The sequence below is a fragment of the Moschus berezovskii genome, chromosome 8, assembly GCF_049115385.1.
Source record: "Moschus berezovskii isolate FMDL1 chromosome 8, NW_MosBer_1.0, whole genome shotgun sequence".
Lineage (NCBI taxonomy): Eukaryota > Metazoa > Chordata > Mammalia > Artiodactyla > Moschidae > Moschus > Moschus berezovskii.
The window spans coordinates 3,254,079-3,271,752 of record NC_142467.1 but is presented as its reverse complement, the minus strand read 5'-3'; the positions used below and the strand labels follow the sequence as shown (position 1 = coordinate 3,271,752).

At 43.8% G+C, this 17,674-nt stretch overlaps 1 protein-coding gene across 2 annotated transcripts in view; it reads right to left on the bottom strand.

Annotated features, from left to right (window-relative positions):
- The window catches only part of FBXL17 (F-box and leucine rich repeat protein 17), a 526,365-nt gene that overhangs the window by 343,068 nt on the left and 165,623 nt on the right, over positions 1–17,674 (bottom strand). For both annotated transcript variants that reach the window (XM_088838428.1, XM_055430119.2), the window contains exon 6: positions 16–146. In XM_088838428.1, coding sequence (XP_088694554.1) covers positions 16–146 — 131 coding nt within the window. The remainder of the gene's footprint in view (positions 1–15; positions 147–17,674) is intronic.

Here is a 17,674-nt window from a genome sequence, read left to right as displayed (position 1 = left end):
TGTTAAGGCAGTTACCTGTCATTTATAACCCAGTTCAGGCAGAGATTGAGAGAGCTAAGATTTTTGCATCTCTTGACAATTTCCATCACGGTTTCATTATCCAGTTCAGTGATATGACGTAGGTCCAAGCTGGAAAGGTTTCTTAGCTAATGAGATAAATAAAGTGAAAGATGAGAAAGGTAAATACTACATCCTCACAAACTATTAAGAACAGTTGATTACAGAATATCACTGCACTGAATAACAGACTATAGTCTAGAATCATTAGATTAAACTAAATGGTTACATAATATTTTAATAATAAATAAGAAATGAGTCAGAAATCTAAGGTGAACAAATGAATGGCAATAAACATTAAAATCAAGCAGACTTTATTGAGGCATCATAAAAATCAAAAGCATTCTAATATGTGGGAAAGCTGTTAAGTCGATCACATTAATTACCTACAATCTGACAGTATTATTTTCTTTAACATTGATTTCAGATGTTTATCTTCATGATAATACCATTTTTGTACAGGTTTTCTTTTTTAAAAAAAGATAAAATATGAGCAAATTGTTAATTCAGAGATATCTTGGTGATATTTTATCAAGGTGGATAAAGATGGCATGCTCTTAATTATCTTCTTCAAATAAACTATCTCAAATAAGCAATTTTTGCTTAATAACATGCAAAGAATTAATTTAGAAGCATCTGGTAGACCGAATAACACCACTCCCAAGGAAATCTATGCCCTCATATGCCACCTTATATGGCAAAAGAGATTTTGCGGATATGATTAAAGTTAAGGACGCTGAGATAAGGTGCCTGTCCTGGATTATTCAGAGCAAAAGAGAACCTCTCCCAGCTAAAGTCAGAGATGTGATAGAAGAAGACGCAGTGGACATTTAAACTGTGAAAGGGGTTCCACCTGCCTTCTCTGGCTTTGTGTCTGGAGGAAGAGGGCCAGGGGCCAAGGAATGTAGGCAGCTTCTAGAGCTGCCATCTAAACTTCGGGACTTCAGACCTACCGACTTAAGGAAGCGAATTTCCTCAAAAACCTGCAGGGACGAGAAAACACCTCCTCTCAATTTTCCAGAAAGGAACACAGGCCAGATGATTCTAGTCTATGGGACCTGTGTTGACCTTCTGACTAGTAAACCTTGAGGTAACAGATCTGTGCTGTTTTAAGGTGCTGTGTGTGTGGTCATTTGTCGCAGCAGCAGCAGAGAACCAGCAGCGGGCATGTCCAGCGCCATCAGGGAGCCCTTCCAGGACAGGCCGGTCTGCCCGAGGCCGCCCGCAGTCCTTCTGTAGGGGGAGCAGGTGATTTCTGATTTGCGGGCATAACCTGACTGCCAAAGTGCGTGGCTGAGCTTCAAACCCGAGAGAAGACGCTGGTATCCCCGCTGCTGCAGGACCAAGCACAAGGAACACCCTACGGAGAACTTTCTGCGGTGACCAACGTGTTTTCTCTCTCTAGCGTCCAACACAGTAACCACTCGTCACACGAGGCCGCTGAGTCTCTGAAACGGGACCAGTATGCGGGAGGACCTGAATCTGTCCTGCCGTTTCGTGCCGTTTACATCTGTTCTCCGTCTGGGTGCGGCCAGGGCCTCCAGGGCTGGACAGAGCCGCTGCGGAGCGCCGGGCGGCGGGGAACCCTCCTCCAACCTCAGCGCTCACCGCTGACCTGACTACGCCGTCAGAGCCACGCGGGGCGAGGGGAGCGAGCGGCGGGGAAGGGCCCGGCTCTCAGACAGGCCTGACGGTGCACCCCTCAGAGCCACGAGGGGCGGGAAGGGGCCACACAGAAAGGGCCCCCGGCAGCGGACGCCTCCGCAGTGACGGCAGAGCATTCCAGAGCGGTTTCGGAAAACCTCTCTGCAGCTGGCGCGCGGAGGAGATGTGCACACCAGCCGCCTCCAGGGTGGGCCTCAGGACAGCACCAGAGAATGGAGGCCGGCCCGGAAAGGAGAAACAGTTCTCACGAAGCGCCTCCTCAAGGCATCTCAGACTTTCCCAGCACCAGAACAGGGCCGGTACTTGGCAAACAAAGCATAACGAAAGGGAACAGACTCACCTTTGTCAAAAACAGAAAACAAAACTCCAGACTACCCTCTCTCAGCACGTCACACGGCCGACCCGTCGGAGCCGGGGCCGACTCTGTGGTCTCCCTTCCCCAAGAGCCTCCTCACTCACGGTCTGAAAACTACGGCCAACGTCACAGCCAGGGCCCGGACAGGGGCCTGTGGGCTCCAACTTTATACCCGAAACATGGCCCTCGTCTTTACCTCTCACCATAAATAAAGCAGGCTGGCATTAAACAAAGCAATTTTTCTTCAGTAACAAAAGGAACAGTAAAAAAAAAAAAAAAACAAACCTAGGTAAAATACAAAATAGATGCAACAGAAGTTTCCATAATCTTCACTTGTTGTTCGCTTAGTCGCTAACTTGTGTCCGAATCTCTGCGACCGCATGGACTGCAGCCCACCAGGCTCCTCTGTCCCTGGGATTCCCCAGGCAAGACTACTGGAGTGGGCTGCCATTTCCTTCTCCAGGGGATCTTCCTCATCCAGGGATCAAACTCATGTCTCCTCCACTGACACGCAGATTCTTTACCACGGAGCCACTAGGGAAGCCCATAATCTTTCAGACATCACTTAAATCACTTGTTATCCTTCAAATGTTCCCCTCAGTAATGTACTCTATTTTCTATATTAAAAAAAAAAAAACACCTTTTTCTTACAGCTATAAATGGAGTACAATCTATTAAAATTTTGAATCACTATGTTGTATTACCACAATCTAATATTGTCAACTATATCTCAATTAAAAAAATTTTTTTTCTTAAGCCACTTTATTTTTATAGTTAGCTTTCTTTACAGGGTACTTTTGATCCCAACACCCCAAAAATTTTCATCACTACTGTCCTGGGAACATGTATAGAATCAAGTAGCCTCTGTGAGTTATACGCACTGGGGGGCTTGCTGAGCTCATATCCTGACAGCAGCCTCGTGTCTATACCTCAGCAAAATCATAAATACATGAAATGGAATCACAGGGCTGCTAAAAACTATTTTGAAGGATGAATTTTGCGGTAACCATGTGTGTGAACTGTTAAATATGGCCACATGATACACAAACAGCATCACTTTATTTTCTCAACTATGCTGCATCACTGTCACTCAGTTCAGTTCAGTTCAGTCGCTCAGTCGTGTCCGACTCTTTGCGACCCCATGAATCACAGCACGCCAGGTCTCCCTGTCCATCACCAACTCCCGGAGTTCACTCAAACTCATGTCCATCAAGTCGGTGATGCCATCCAACCATCTCATCCTCTGTCGTCCCCTTATCCTCCCGCCCCCAATCCCTCCCAGCATCAGAGTCTTTCCAGTGAGTCGACTCGTCGCATGAGGTGGCCAAAGTATTGCAGCTTCAGCTGTAGCATCATTCCTTCCAATGAATACACAGGACTGATCTCCTTTAGAATGGACTGGTTGGATCTCCTTGCAGTCCAAGGGACTCTCAAGAGTCTTCTCCAGCACCACAGTTCAAAAGCATCAATTCTTCGGCGCTCAGCTTTCTTCACAGTCCAACTCTCACATCCATACATGACCACGGGAAAAACCATAGCCTTGACTAGACGGACCTTGGTTGGCAAAGTAATGCCTCTGCTTTTTAATATGCTATCTAGGTTGGTCATAACTTTCCTTCCAAGGAGTAAGCGTCTTTTAATTTCCCGGCTTCAATCACCATCTGCAGTGATTTTGGAGCCCAAAAAAATAAAGTCTGACACTGTTTCCCCATCTATTTCCCAGGAAGTGATGGGACCAGATGCCATGATCTTTGTTTTCTGAATGTTGAGCTTCAAGCCAACCTTTTCACTCTCCTCTTTCACTTTCATCAAGGAGGCTTTTTAGTTCCTCTTCACTTTCTACCATAAGGGTGGTGTCATCTGCATATCTGAGGTTATTGATAATTCTCCCGGCAATCTTGATTCCAGCATGCGCTTCTTCCAGCCCAGCATTCCTCATGATGTACTCTGCATATAAGTCAAATAAGCAGGGTGACAATATACAACCTTGACGTACTCCTTTTCCTGTTTGGAACCAGTCTGATGTTCCATGTCCAGTTCTGACTGCTGCTTCCTGACCTGCATACAGGTTTCTCAAGAGGCAGGTCAGGTGGTCTGATATTCCCACTAGGAAGATGCAGAATCGTAAAAATTCTATCCAGTCACATAAATACCTCCTACACACACATATTCTGAGGTCCAGCACAGCTTCTCACACAAAGTTGCTATGTGAATTATCACTTTATCTCTTAGCTTCCCTCAGGGTAAAATATCTCATCACAACTCTGTGAATGTACTTGATGCCACTGAAGAGTGCACTTACTAATGGCTTGAAAGGTAAACTTTTCTTATGTGCTTTTCACCGCAGTAGAAACATGACTTCCTCCACCAGCACAGTGAGAATGTGCAATCAAGTTCTGTAATGAAGAAAGCCTGACTTCTGCCAGTTGGTTCCCTCAAATTAGGGAAGGTAACTGAGGTCTGAATACTATTAAAGTGCTGACAACAGGGAGAGATGATAGGAAACCGATTTTTCAGACTTAGGAAAATCCAAAATCTTCTAGAACGAATAGGACAGAAATAAGTCACAATTCCAGAAACTATCTACATATGATAAAACTCTCACTCTAGTTGATTAACTCCTAAGCTTTTAGAAATCCTGCCTCCAGGCCCACTCCTTGGGGCAAGGTGGACCAGATGGTGACTGCCCTGGGTTTACTGTCCATAAGTGAAGTGCAGTCTCTCAGTCGTGTCCCACTCTTTGTGACCCCATGGACTGTAGCCCACCAGGCTCCTCCATCCATGGAATTTTCTAGGCAAGAGTACTGGAGTGGGTTGCCATTTCCTACTCCAGGGGATCTTCCCGACCCAGGGATCGAACCTGGGTTTCCTGCATTGTGGGCAGAGGCTTTACTGTCTGAGCCACCAGGGAATCCCCCCTTATTGTCCATAAAAGAAGCATTTTTTCTCTTCCAATGGAGCACAAACTCAAACTTGAAAAGAAAGGTTTACTTTGGTTCTCCCATGCCAGCTTTCTATTGAGATCTTCAAGAGCATTTTGCCCTCAGATTCAATTAAGGCCCATTTTCTCATGAGCTGACAGTCACTGACATCGCTCATGAAGCTTTCCCTGTGACCACATTGGCCAGTTCAACCTGAAAAATGACAGCATCCAAAGCAGTTCCAGGAGGCTAAGCCCTGGGAACCAGCAACATTATAAGACACGTCCAGAGCACCTCTACAGGCTGTGGCATTTTTATGCAGAATGCCACAAACAGCTCTGTCAAATTCATCACACTCCTTGCCTTGCTAAGGGAATTTCATAATAGTGCCCTCCAGTGTTTCATAAAAAGCTACCCAACATAATCCTTCATAGTCTGAAACAAATAATTACATTTAGGAAACTGACATTTTAATTAAACTGACTTTTCTTACAAATTCACTGGTAGTCTTGGGTTACACAAATCACAGAGGATTTGAATAAGCAAAGCCATACAACCAAGATCTTTGAAGGGCTTGTTCCCATTTTTAAACAGTTTAGTAAGGTATTTGAAAAGAAACCCAAGTCAGAATGTAGACTGTAGATAAATCAACTTTCAGTTTAATACCGCTTTTATTGAGAAAAAAAAATATTACTTATAGCCAATTCAGGTTAAAGGCTAAAACTAGTCAATGACTGTATGTCTGTGTACGTACCTAAGAACAAAATGAGACATTAAAATGTTACCTAGGAAACACAGGCTTGGAGGATTATAAACAGACCGCAAATGGCTTCCAAATTTTCTTAAGACTTGTAAAAGTACAAACTGAAACAAAATCCTCAGTTGCGCAGGCTGACTACAGCGGGTGAAGCAACAGACAGGGATTCAGGGCGCCCTTGGCAAAGGCGGGGATTGGCGGCGGGGGGTGGGGGTCCCACTGGTTCAGACCAGCGAGGACAATTTACGTGAAGCCAGCTGGAGGTGATAACTTTCGCGAAGGATAAAAACTTCTATATAGTTAACCATGTTCAAATGTCAACTAGTCCCTAAATTACTTCCTGCCAGCCCTGCAGATGTTGGCGTCACCTGGACCGGGTTTCAGAGCAATCAGTCGCAATCTTCAGGGAGCAACGTCAAGGTGAAGACAGGCCGCCGGTGCTGTGGATCGGCGACACACACTCATCTGCCAGTCACCCGTCACGCTGCCAAGACGGGAACTGCAGGGGGGACCAACGGCTCGGGGGAGAGAGAGAAGCCCGGGGAGAGCCGCCTGTTGGGAGCCTCGAGGAGACACAGGAGGAAAGGAGGGAGGCGTGCTGTGCGCATGGCAAACACGGCAAAGCTACACCTAAGGGCAAAGACGCTGAGACCGCTGGGAGCGCGCAGGGCAGAGGGGAAGTTCCACCCCCGGGCGAAGGAAGCCTTCTGCATCTTGACGGCTTCCACACTTAGAGGAGAACTCGGTTGTCCAAGGGGGAGGATGAGGGGCATCTGTTCTGCTCATCAACTAGGCCGAACCTCAGTTTGGTTGGTTAGAGCAGAAGTAGTGATAAAAGCTAAATAAGTCACACTGAGGATATCAGGGAAATCCTTCCCAGCACCTCACAGAACTGGGACCCTCAGGCTGTAACTGAAAGCTTTTCATTGCCCGAGAGCCTGGCAGAGATAACAACTGGCAATCTTAACCATGAAAAGGAGACTTCCAAGGCCTGGGACGCTTATTGCATCTGCAGTGGCTACCACGTGAAGTCTCTGGCCCCTTCTTTAGGTGTCCTTCCAACCGCTGCCTTCTTAATCACACTGGTCTGCGGTCTCTTTGCTCTGTTTCCAAATCCGAGGCTGGCTGGGTCTCCTGCCCTTCTCCTGCTGGATCCGCCATCTCTCACCATTTTATTCGCACTCTGTCTTGCTTTCCAGGACATTTTTACTCACTGCTCCTCCTCAGAGCCATCCCTTCTAACTCCTTGCCACATTACTAATCACATAAATATTGTTTAAATAACTATGATCATATCTCCCACCTTCTCTGAAACTTTGAGGAAACAGAAATCATTTCAACTGCAGACAGGAATTCCAGAGCGTGCATATCAAAGCCCTCCACTATCTATCCCTTCCGTCCCTGATCAGTTCAGTCAATTCAGTCGCTCAGTCGTGTCCGACTCTCCGCAACCCCATGAATCACAGCACGCCAGGCCTCCCTGTCCATCACCAACTCCCGGAGTTCACTCAAACTCATGTCCACAGAGTCGGTGATGCCATCCAGCCATCTCATTCTCCGTCGTCCCCTTCTCCTCCCGCCCCCAACCTTTCCCAGCATCAGAGTCTTTTCCAGTGAGTCAACTCGTCGCATGAGGTGGCCAAAGTATTGCAGTTTCAGCTTTAGCATCAGTCCCTCCAATGAACATCCAGGACTGATCTCCTTTAGAATGGACTGGTTGGATCTCCTTGCAGTCCAAGGGACTCTCAAGAGTCTTCTCCAGCACCACAGTTCAAAAGCATCGATTCTTCGGCGATCAGCTTTCTTCACAGTCCAACTCTCACATCCATACATGACCACGGGAAAAACCATTGCCTTGACTAGACAGACCTTTGTTGGCAAAGTAATGTCTCTGCTTTTTAATATACTATCAAGGTTGGTCATAACTTTACTTCCAAGGAGCAAGCGTCTTTTAATTTCATGGCTGCAATCAGCATCTGCAGTGATTTTGGAGCCCAAAAAAATAGGTTAAGTTAAAATAGCTCAAATCTCTTTCTCCAAGTTGCAAGAAGTTATTCTCATTGTGCTCAGAGAGCTGGACCCGTTATTTAAAACTGAGCTCACGGGAGCAGTCTCTCAGAGCCATCTGAGATGCTGTGTCCTGGGCTGCAGTCCTCATTTTGCCCCAGATAAAACTTACAACTCTCAATTTGTACATCTTTTTAAGTTGACACGGCGACCACGAAGGGACCCAGAGTGGACTTCCTTCCTTCGACTGGACTCCAAGAGGAACCAGAGCTTTGGTACCAGCAGCAGTCCTGTGCGCCCAATCCACCTCCTCAGGGAGTGCAGACAAATTTGGATCAGATACCTCACACATGACCTTCAATCAAGACTGGAAGAAGACATAATTTAAGGAACTGTCTCCAACCTGGATGGAAGGACCTTTCTATCAGGTACTCTTAACTAGCTCACGCCCAGTGAAATTGAAGGGAAATTGACTCTTCAGTTAATTCCCACTTCTAAAGGCCCCTAAGCTGGACTGGTCCATAGAGAGGCCTGTTGACTTCAAACTCACCTTAAAACAATGCTCAAACAGAGGAAACTACACTACACTAGAACGAGAAGACGACGACATCAGAGGCAGACAGCTTGCCCAAGATGCTGATCTGACTTTTATGATCATTTATAATGTTTTCTTGATTCCTTGGATCTACGCCTATCAATCACAAGTTTTCTATCATGGACATGATTCTATGCTAGTTTAAAACTCAATCCAATTGTTGGGTTGTGGCCAATTACCTGTGCCTATTACTTCTAGGTTGCTAAGTCACTTCAGTCGTGTCCGACTCTGTGCGACCCCACAGACGGAAGCCCACCAGGCTCCCCCACCCCTGGGATTCTCCAGGCAAGAACACTGGAGTGGGTTGCCATCTCCTTCTCCAACTTCTAGGTTACCTTGGTGATTTCTGTTCTTTAGGGCTGTGATTGGATACCTCCTAGGAAATTTGTTTTAGATGAGTGTTCAGTCCTGTTCTATCTATTCATAATAATTCTAGATGGGATCCTCTCACCTGGCCAATTAAAAATAGTTGCTCTGAGGCTGGCCATAGATTTAAGTTTTCTCTTAGGGTCATTTAAACTCAATCAGAAAAAAAGAAAAAGAAAGAAAAAGAAAAATAAGATGAAAACAAAATAAATAAACTCAATCGGAGTGATGAGCTAAGTCTCAATAAAAAAGGATCTACATGGTTAACACCAGGCTATGGTCCTTTAAGTTTAAAGGCTCCTCTATGTTCCGTTCAGTTCCGTCGCTCAGTCGTGTCCAACTCTTTGCGACCCCGTGGACTGTATGTAGCCTACCAGGCTTCTCCATCCATGGGATTCTCCAGGCAAGAATACTGGAGTGGGTTACCGTTTCCTTCTCCAGGGGATCTTCCCGACCCAGGGATCGAACCCAGGTCTCCCACATTGGAGGCAGATGCTTTAACCTCTGAGCCACCAGGGAAGCCCCTCCTCTATGTTGGGAACGGTTAAATCATACTAAAAATGATCAACCTGGTAACTGTGAGACAAGGCTGGGTGCTTTATGAACTATGCCTGTTATTACCCTTAGAGAGAGTGACTGGTATGGAACTCAGTGGATTTGTGGTACTAATTTATGTCCTTGACATCTACAGGGATGATACGAAGGTGTAGCCTGGGATTCCCATGAATTTAAGGTCATACATGTTAACAAATTACAGGTAACCCCAACCAATCTACCATTGGTATGATCCCAATGGGTCAAATATCTGTATTCTACTGGTATTACCATTTAGCAGCTTGTGTGTGTGAGTGTGCCTTCAATGGGGTTGGAGGATGTAATTGACCATATCTAAGCCTTGACAACTTTCATAAGCTTTAAATGATAGTAACTGGGCTATTAACCTATTGAATTCTGAGATCTCTATGATGAGAAAGGCAGTGCTACACAACTGCAAGACCCTTGACACCTTACAGCATCTCAGAGAGATATCTGTGCTATAATTCAAACTGAATGCTGTATTTTTGTACCTGATAAATCCTTTAATGTAATACATTTGAAGCACATGAAAAATCACATTTCTGCTCTAAGTGACCCATTCCCTAGTCTTGACAATCTTTAAAAAAAAAAAAAAACTGGTGTGGGAGGCTCATGGCTAAAATATTTACTTTTAATTCCACTAATATTATTAACTATACCATTTGTATTTTGCTTGTTTCACAAGATTATTATTTCTTGTATTACCAAGTATATGACTGAGCCTTCAACTGAAATGATGACTAGACTTGAAGCAGTTGATTGAATGTATAGTTCGATACATGATCAATGATTGTACTAGTGTAACTCTAGAAGGCAATGGCACCCCACTCCAGTACTCTTGCCTGGGAAATCCCATGTATGGAGGAGCCTGGTGGGCTGCAGTCCATGGGGTCACTAGGAGTCAGACATGACTGAGTGACTTCACTTTCACTTTTCACTTTCATGCATTGGAGAAGGAAATGGCAACCCACTCCAGTGTTCTTGCCTGGATAATCCCAGGGACGGGGGAGCCTGGTGGGCTGCCATCTATGGGGTCACACAGAGTCAGACACGACTGAAACAACTTAGCAGCAGCAGATATGAAAAGATGTGACGAGAGGGAATACTTTCCTGGACCTTAACTAGAAGACAGGTGTCCAGAGATCTTTGACTATTAAGACCTAGTCCAGTAATAGCACTTTGAGTGTCTTATCAACAAAACCTTCTTCAGAACTGGGGATGAGCCTTCCCAGCAACACGTGACAAAATGGTTATGAAATGACCCCCAAAGTATGGTAGGATTTATGACCACAAGGGGGCCGTGTCAACTACAAATTGGCACTTACCAAGGGCACTGCCAAAGACTGAACAAGGCATTTGCCATCTGCCTCTACAGAGTCTGAACCCCATGCTGCCATAGCTGTTGACCTTCAACAACCCCTGAGGGGGTTTAGGGTGGAGTGAGGCACTCTGTGCTCCAGGGAATCTGGTGGGACAGGTCTTCACACAGTTGGATGTTTTTAGGAACAGATTTTAAGATCTCAACCACTGCATCTCCTCATATCTAGAGAAGCACTAAATCCCTTCATGGTGACATCAGACTCTCATGACTAACAAAAAACCTTTTGTAAATTGAGTGCTGCATGGTATTGAACTCCCCCTTCACCAAAACCTTGTATATTGACTTTCCCCACTGCCGCTCTGGAGCAGTCTCTCAGAGCCATCTGAGATGCTGCCTCCCGGGCCACAGTCCTCATTTTGCTCAAATAAAACTTAACTTACAACTCTCAAAAAGATAAATAAATAAATAAATAGAACTGAGCTCCTTCCTGATTACTTCAGAGAGAAGAAAAATTAGTGAGTCTCAGAAATATAATATATCTGCCTTAACACGAATTACTAACTAGGCAGTCCCCAATGGAACTATGGCCTTTAGACAGAAAGCAACTGCCAACAGCTGCCAAGGGAGCAGGGGAACAAACTTCCCTTCCTGCTACAGCTACTGGGTGTGCCCTCTGTCCGCTCCATCTACTCCACCTTCCCTTCACCCCTCCCCAACTCCTCTCCTACCAGCCCCCCGGGCTGTGCTACTCATGACCAAGCTCTCACTGCAAACGTCTGACATCTGCCCTTAATGCCTGAGCTAGTCCAATCTGCATCTCCGCTACAGCAGTGATGGTTCACTCTCATGCACACCTAGTGGATTCACACTTTCGTGAGCACGTGGTTCCAACCTTGGTGCACGTTAGCACTATATGAGGAAACTTTTGAAAGATACTAATAACCATCACTACTTCTGAAAAAGATACCCAGTTGATCCATCCTGAACATAGAACCATTTCCCTAGTGCAAAGCAAGTCATATTTAAATCCAGTTACTGAAAGGGTATTCCCTGGTGGCTCAGTGGGTAAAGAGTCTGCCTGCAATGCAGGAGAGCTGTGTTCGATCCCTGGATTGGGAAGATCCCCTGGAGAAGGAAATGGCAACCACTCCACTGTTCTTGCCCAGAGAATTCCAAGGACAGAAGAGCCTGGTGGGCTACAGTCCATGGGGTCACAAAGAGTCAGACACAACTGAGTGACTAACACTTGCACTTTCACTGAAAGTGTAAAAATAATTTATAAAGTTCAGCATCTTTAATCACTCAAAAAAGAGCACTGAAAATATTATTCATATAGTCAGTAACTATTAGGCACCTATTATATACCAGAAAACATTCCAGCTGCTAAAAATACAGCAGTAAACAAAACAGACAAAATTCCCTGTACATAGCATGCTTATATTATTAGTTGGAAGGGGACAGAGGAAACACTAAGTAAGCAAATTATATCCTATGTTAAAAGGTAGCAAGTATATACTATAGAGAAAAAAAATTTTAAAAGGCAAGGTGAACAGTGGTAGGGAGGAAGATGGAGTGTAATTTTAAACAAGCAGTCAAAAATGATCTCACTGAAAAGATACATGAGCAGATGTCTGAAGGAGGTAAAGGAGCAAACAAAACCATCCTGATGTCTGGGGCAAGAGCTAGTGCAAAGGCCCTGCGCTGGGAACTGGTCTAAGATATCAGAGCGTTAGCAAGGAGCCAGAGCTCCCGGAGCAGAGTGAACAGAAGGAATGCAAGTTGGGGGCACGGCCAAACAAGGGAGCAAAGAAAGGAAGACTGTATGGTGCCTTGCAGGTCAAAGTTAAGAATTTCACCTTCTGCTCTGTGGAATTCGGGGACTCGGTGGGTTTTAAGCAGGTATGTAACATGATCTAACTTACATTTTAAATGCATCGTTCTAGCCCCTGTGTGAGTCTTAGACTAGACGCAAAGGAGCAGAGAGGCTGTAATGAATTAATGAAGTCAGGCAGTAGCAAGGACCTGGGCCACAGTGACAGCCCCCGGAGGCGGTTTACAGTGACCAGATTCTGGATATATTTGAAATTAGAATCGACAGAATTTTCTGACAACTGTTACGGAGCATGAGAGAAAAAGTAAGAATCAGAGATGACGCCAAGGCTTTTGGTTTGAGCAACTGGAAGGTATGACTGCAATTAATTAAGATGCTTTGGGGAAGGGAGGGAGAGAGTTTGGTTTTGAAAATGCTACCTTTGAGATGTCTGAATATCCAAGGAGAGATGCCAAACAGATGTGGGGCTCATCAGCACACAGACATCATTTACACTTCAAAATTTAATATGTAAAAGTCTTAATTACCTATCAATGTGCTAAATTCATTAGGTTGGCTAGGTACAAGCATACTAGCCTTTCAATTTATAGTGAGCAAAAAAAAAAAATTTGATTGATTAAACTACTGTGTGGGCATATATATCCAAAGTAATAATAAAAAATAAATAATAGCAAGCTAGCATGATTCTAAAAACAAAGCATTAGCAGCATATTGTCCCAAGTCACCCGGAGTAGTTACAAGGCTGGCTTCAGTTCCTATCAAAGCACAGCTCAGGCTCACAGTCCCAGCACACACCCTTTGTAAAACCTCCCAGGATTTGGAGTCAGAGACTCTGCCCTTTCTACACACACCGAGGTGGCTCATTCTCCCACCACACACTGCTTTATAATTTAATCTAATTAAGTATACATTTCCCCCACTAGAGTCAAAGGCAAGCTAATGCAGGTCAGGGCCCATGTCTTACTCACTTCTGAGTCAGCAGCGGCCTCACACAGAACTAGGTGCAACAAACCAAACTATCAAATGTCTATATTGCGGAATGAGCTTGAAATCAGGATCAAAACTTTAAAAACAATTTCATGGGTTCAGGTTTCCCTAAACCAGGATTCTGTTCTTGTAACTGTATCAAATGCAGGATCTGAAGCTCTTAAGCTACATGTTTCTAAAAAGTGATATATCTGAACATAAAGTTCACTAGTAAGTAAGCATTACATTAAAAAAAAAAATTCTCATTCCACACAATCAAAGGTTATCTTAGAATAAGCAGCATCATCTTTTTTCATATTTGTTCTTAAAATGAAGAACATTTAAGAAGTCTCTGTAATTTGACAGAGTTTTGATATGTATGGCAGGAATTTTGAGTAGTTCACCCAAAATTCTAATCACTGCTGCAGAGACGTGCGTTTGTTAATTGCATCCCGGCTTCTCCGAACAGACTCAGAATGCATCGGCTCCTCCTCTTCCAGTCTGGCAAGCAGCACATTCTCTAATTGACTCTTTCCCTGGACTTTTCTTTCCACCAAATCCCTTTCTTTTCTCCATAGAAGATTTCTAGAGCTCATAACAAACTACAAACAGCACTTGAAGTTAGCAGCACTAAGAAGCCCTGTCACTTTTTTCAGTCTGCAGGTGCTAGGAAACAGAATTTCTCCTCAATTAAAAAATAAAATATTCATACTGCTTCACTTAAATAAGAAAAGAAAGCAAAGCTTAAATAAATTAAGGGTAAATTAAATCAAACAGGAACTAAGCAAGGGGAGATTACTTCATCTGATGGGCTGGTTTTGCACTTCTCTTTCATTTTCTCATACCAAGTTCACAGATCGTTTTTTTTTTTTTTAAAAGAAGACAATTCATGGGATTTTGAGCCCATTTCAATCGCTTGCAACCACGTATCATACTACTTCAATGTGCCAAAAGTTCTGGAAATATATTCCAAATAAAAGTTTTACAATCTTATTTTTAAAAGTAGTAATCGAAATGTCATTAGCCCAAGGACAAAAGTTTATCATATCTATGCCAAGTGACCTGTACATTGACTTCCTGATATTACACTATTAAAACCAAAGAGTCAAATTATTCCATTCTTTATTTTTAAATGTGTGAAACTGTAAAACAAAGAAATGACAATAACAATTTTTAATCAAAAAAAATACTCTGGCATATACTGCCATTTTCTGGCATTCAAAAAAAAATGTTACAGAAATGGTATACCTACTCTCTAAAATGAAATATCTTTTATTTCTTTCTTTCTGACTCAGGATATGTAACTGATTTCTTTCTTCCTGGTTTAGAATATTCATCGTCACATGGAAAATCTCTTGGGCTTACACTCTCATCTCTGAGCCTCAGAATAAAGTCAAAGTTCAGAGTGAAGAGTGTCCAAAATTTAATTCAGGCACTAGTTCTTCTAATCTGTGACCGAGTACTGTTCAGAATACCCGGGCACCCATGACGGTAGCCACCAACGGGGTCACTGCTCATTTTCCCACCTCCATAAACCAGAAACAGATTTCCTAACATGTGGAGGAACAGCGTGCAGCTCTGTCATTAGGCACCTACAGCTCTCCTCTGGGGCTCACCCAGAGGGCTGGGGCACCCTGCGTCCTTCGGGGGACACAGCTAACCCAGGCATTCCTCAGCAGCCATCTGTGTGAGGAGAAACATCCCAAAATGTATACATGACTCCTCCCCTACCCCCTCTCCTGCCGAGTCCCCAATAAAGTCTCAGATACCCCTTTCAGAGAAAAAACCAGTCTGATATTAACAATCTAAAAATGAATCAGTCAGATCACCCCTACTAAGTGAGAAAGAAAAATATCAGGATGCACATAGGAAAAAATACTATTTCTTCCACAATCTTCATTTCTGGCATTGTACTTGATTTCATTATTCATGGTATCATCTAGCTGCCAAAATCACCTATAATAATAAAAGGATGAACACTCTCTAAGGAAAATCTTAGAAAACTCAAGCTTGCTAAACAGCATGAAAGGATTCACACTCAAAATCCAAGTCAGGAACTCAACAAACATTGACTCAGGTCCCATTTGTTGTACTGAGTTTTACCTTTGTCCTAAAAAGAAAAGTTCTAAGAAGCAACAGCATTTGGTTTACATGTATTTAAATTTGGAATTGACAAATCACACTCAATGTTAAGAAGCAGAAGTGAATGATCTAAAATTCTAGGTTGATGACTATGCTATTCGCTCAGTCGCATCCAAGTCTTTGCAACCCCATGGACTGTATAGTCCATGGAATTCTCCAGGCCAGAACACTGGAGTGGGTAGCCTTTCCCTTCTCCAGGGGATCTTCCCAACGCAGGAACTGAACCCAGGTCTCCCGCATGGCAGGCAGATTCTTTACCAGCTGAGCCACAAGGGAAGCTGAGTATATCAGTTAACAATAAGAAATGCCACTCAGAAAGAAGGCCTTTACAAGGTTTTCCTTGATATTAGATCACATAGAACATGAAACTATTATTAGATAATGCAAATTTTTCAAAAAATGAAGCACAGAAATTATGTAAGTTTGATTTATATATTAAAGCACTACCTTCTGATACAAAGAACTAATTCTGTTCTCTCAACCACTTTCTTCCATCTTTGAGGTGAAAAGGAAATTGACATGAAATTTTAAACAGTACTAAATTTAAACTTCAAAATTTATGATTTACTTCAATATTATGCAATTTGGGTCACTTATACTTTGCTACATCAACAAAAAGCATGACCAATATCTAAAAATTAAAACATAAACAGAAGTACTGATATGGTATATTCATTGGAAGGACTGATGCTGAAGATGAAGTTCCAGTACTTTGGCCACCTGATGCAAAGAGTTGACTCTATTGAAAAGACCCTGATGCTGGGTAAGACTGAAGGCGGGAGGAGAAGGGGACGACAGAGAATGAGATGGCTGGATGGCATCGCTTACTCAATGGGCATGAGTTTGAGTGAACTCCGGGAGTTGGGGATGGACAGGGAGGCCTGGTGTGCAGCGGTTCATGGGGTCACAAAGAGTCAGACACAACTGAGCGACTAAAGGATAACAACTGATAACTGTCACTCAAAAACATCCAATATATAACTTTAATTAACTGGTAACTAATAATAACTCAAGTAAGTAGCTCACAACAATTAACTGACTTAGTAAAATATTTCTCTTTACATTTGCCTCTGTGAACTGGCATATATTACAGCACTGAGAAACATTTAAATTTTACCCTTTCCAGGAACATAGGCTTCCCAGGTAGCTCAGTGATAAAGAATGTGCCTGCCAATGCAGGAGACGTGGGTTTGATCCCTGGGTCAGGAAGATCCCCTGGAGAAGGAAATGGCAATCTGCTCCAGTATTCCTGCCTGGAAAATTCCATGGACAGAGGAACCTGGAGGGCTTCAGTCCCTGGGGTCGCAGAGTCAGACACAACTGAGCACCACACAAAGCAAAAGGAGCACGTATACAAACCATCTCTTTATAATTAAGCATCTGGCCCTCTGTCCTACTCTTGGGAATCACCAAGAACTGTAGCTTCATTATTCCTAACTGTCACACAGCTAGTTGTTTCTATCTATCCAGTTTTAGCTTATCTAGATCCAAGCGGATGCTGATTGCAGCCATGAAATTAAAAGACACTTACTCCTTGGAAGGAAAGTTATGACCAACCTAGATAGTATATTAAAAAGCAGAGACATTACTTTGCCAATCAAGGTCCGTCTAGTCAAGGCTATGGTTTTTCCAGTGGTCATGTATGGATGTGACAGTTGGACTGTGAAGAAAGCTGAGCGCCAAAGAATTGATGCTTTTGAACTGTGGTGCTGGAGAAGACTCTTGAGAGTCCCTTGGACTGCAAGGAGATCCAACCAGTCCATTCTAAAGGAGATCAATCCTGGGTGTTCACTGGAAAGACTGATGCTAAAGCTGAAACTGCAATACTTTGGCCACCTCATGCGACGAGTTGACTCACTGGAAAAGACTCTGGTGCTGGGAAGAATTGGGGGCAGGAGGAGAAGGGGACGACAGAGAATGAGATGGCTGGATGGCATCACCAGCTCTATGGACATGAGTCTGAGTGAACTCCGGGAGTTGGTGATGGACAGGGAGGCCTGGTGTGCTGTGATTCATGGAGTCGCAAAGAGTTGGACATGACTAAGTGACTGAACTGAACTGAACTGAATTGAGATCCAAGACAAGAGTATGGCTAGAGATAGTCCAAGGAATGAA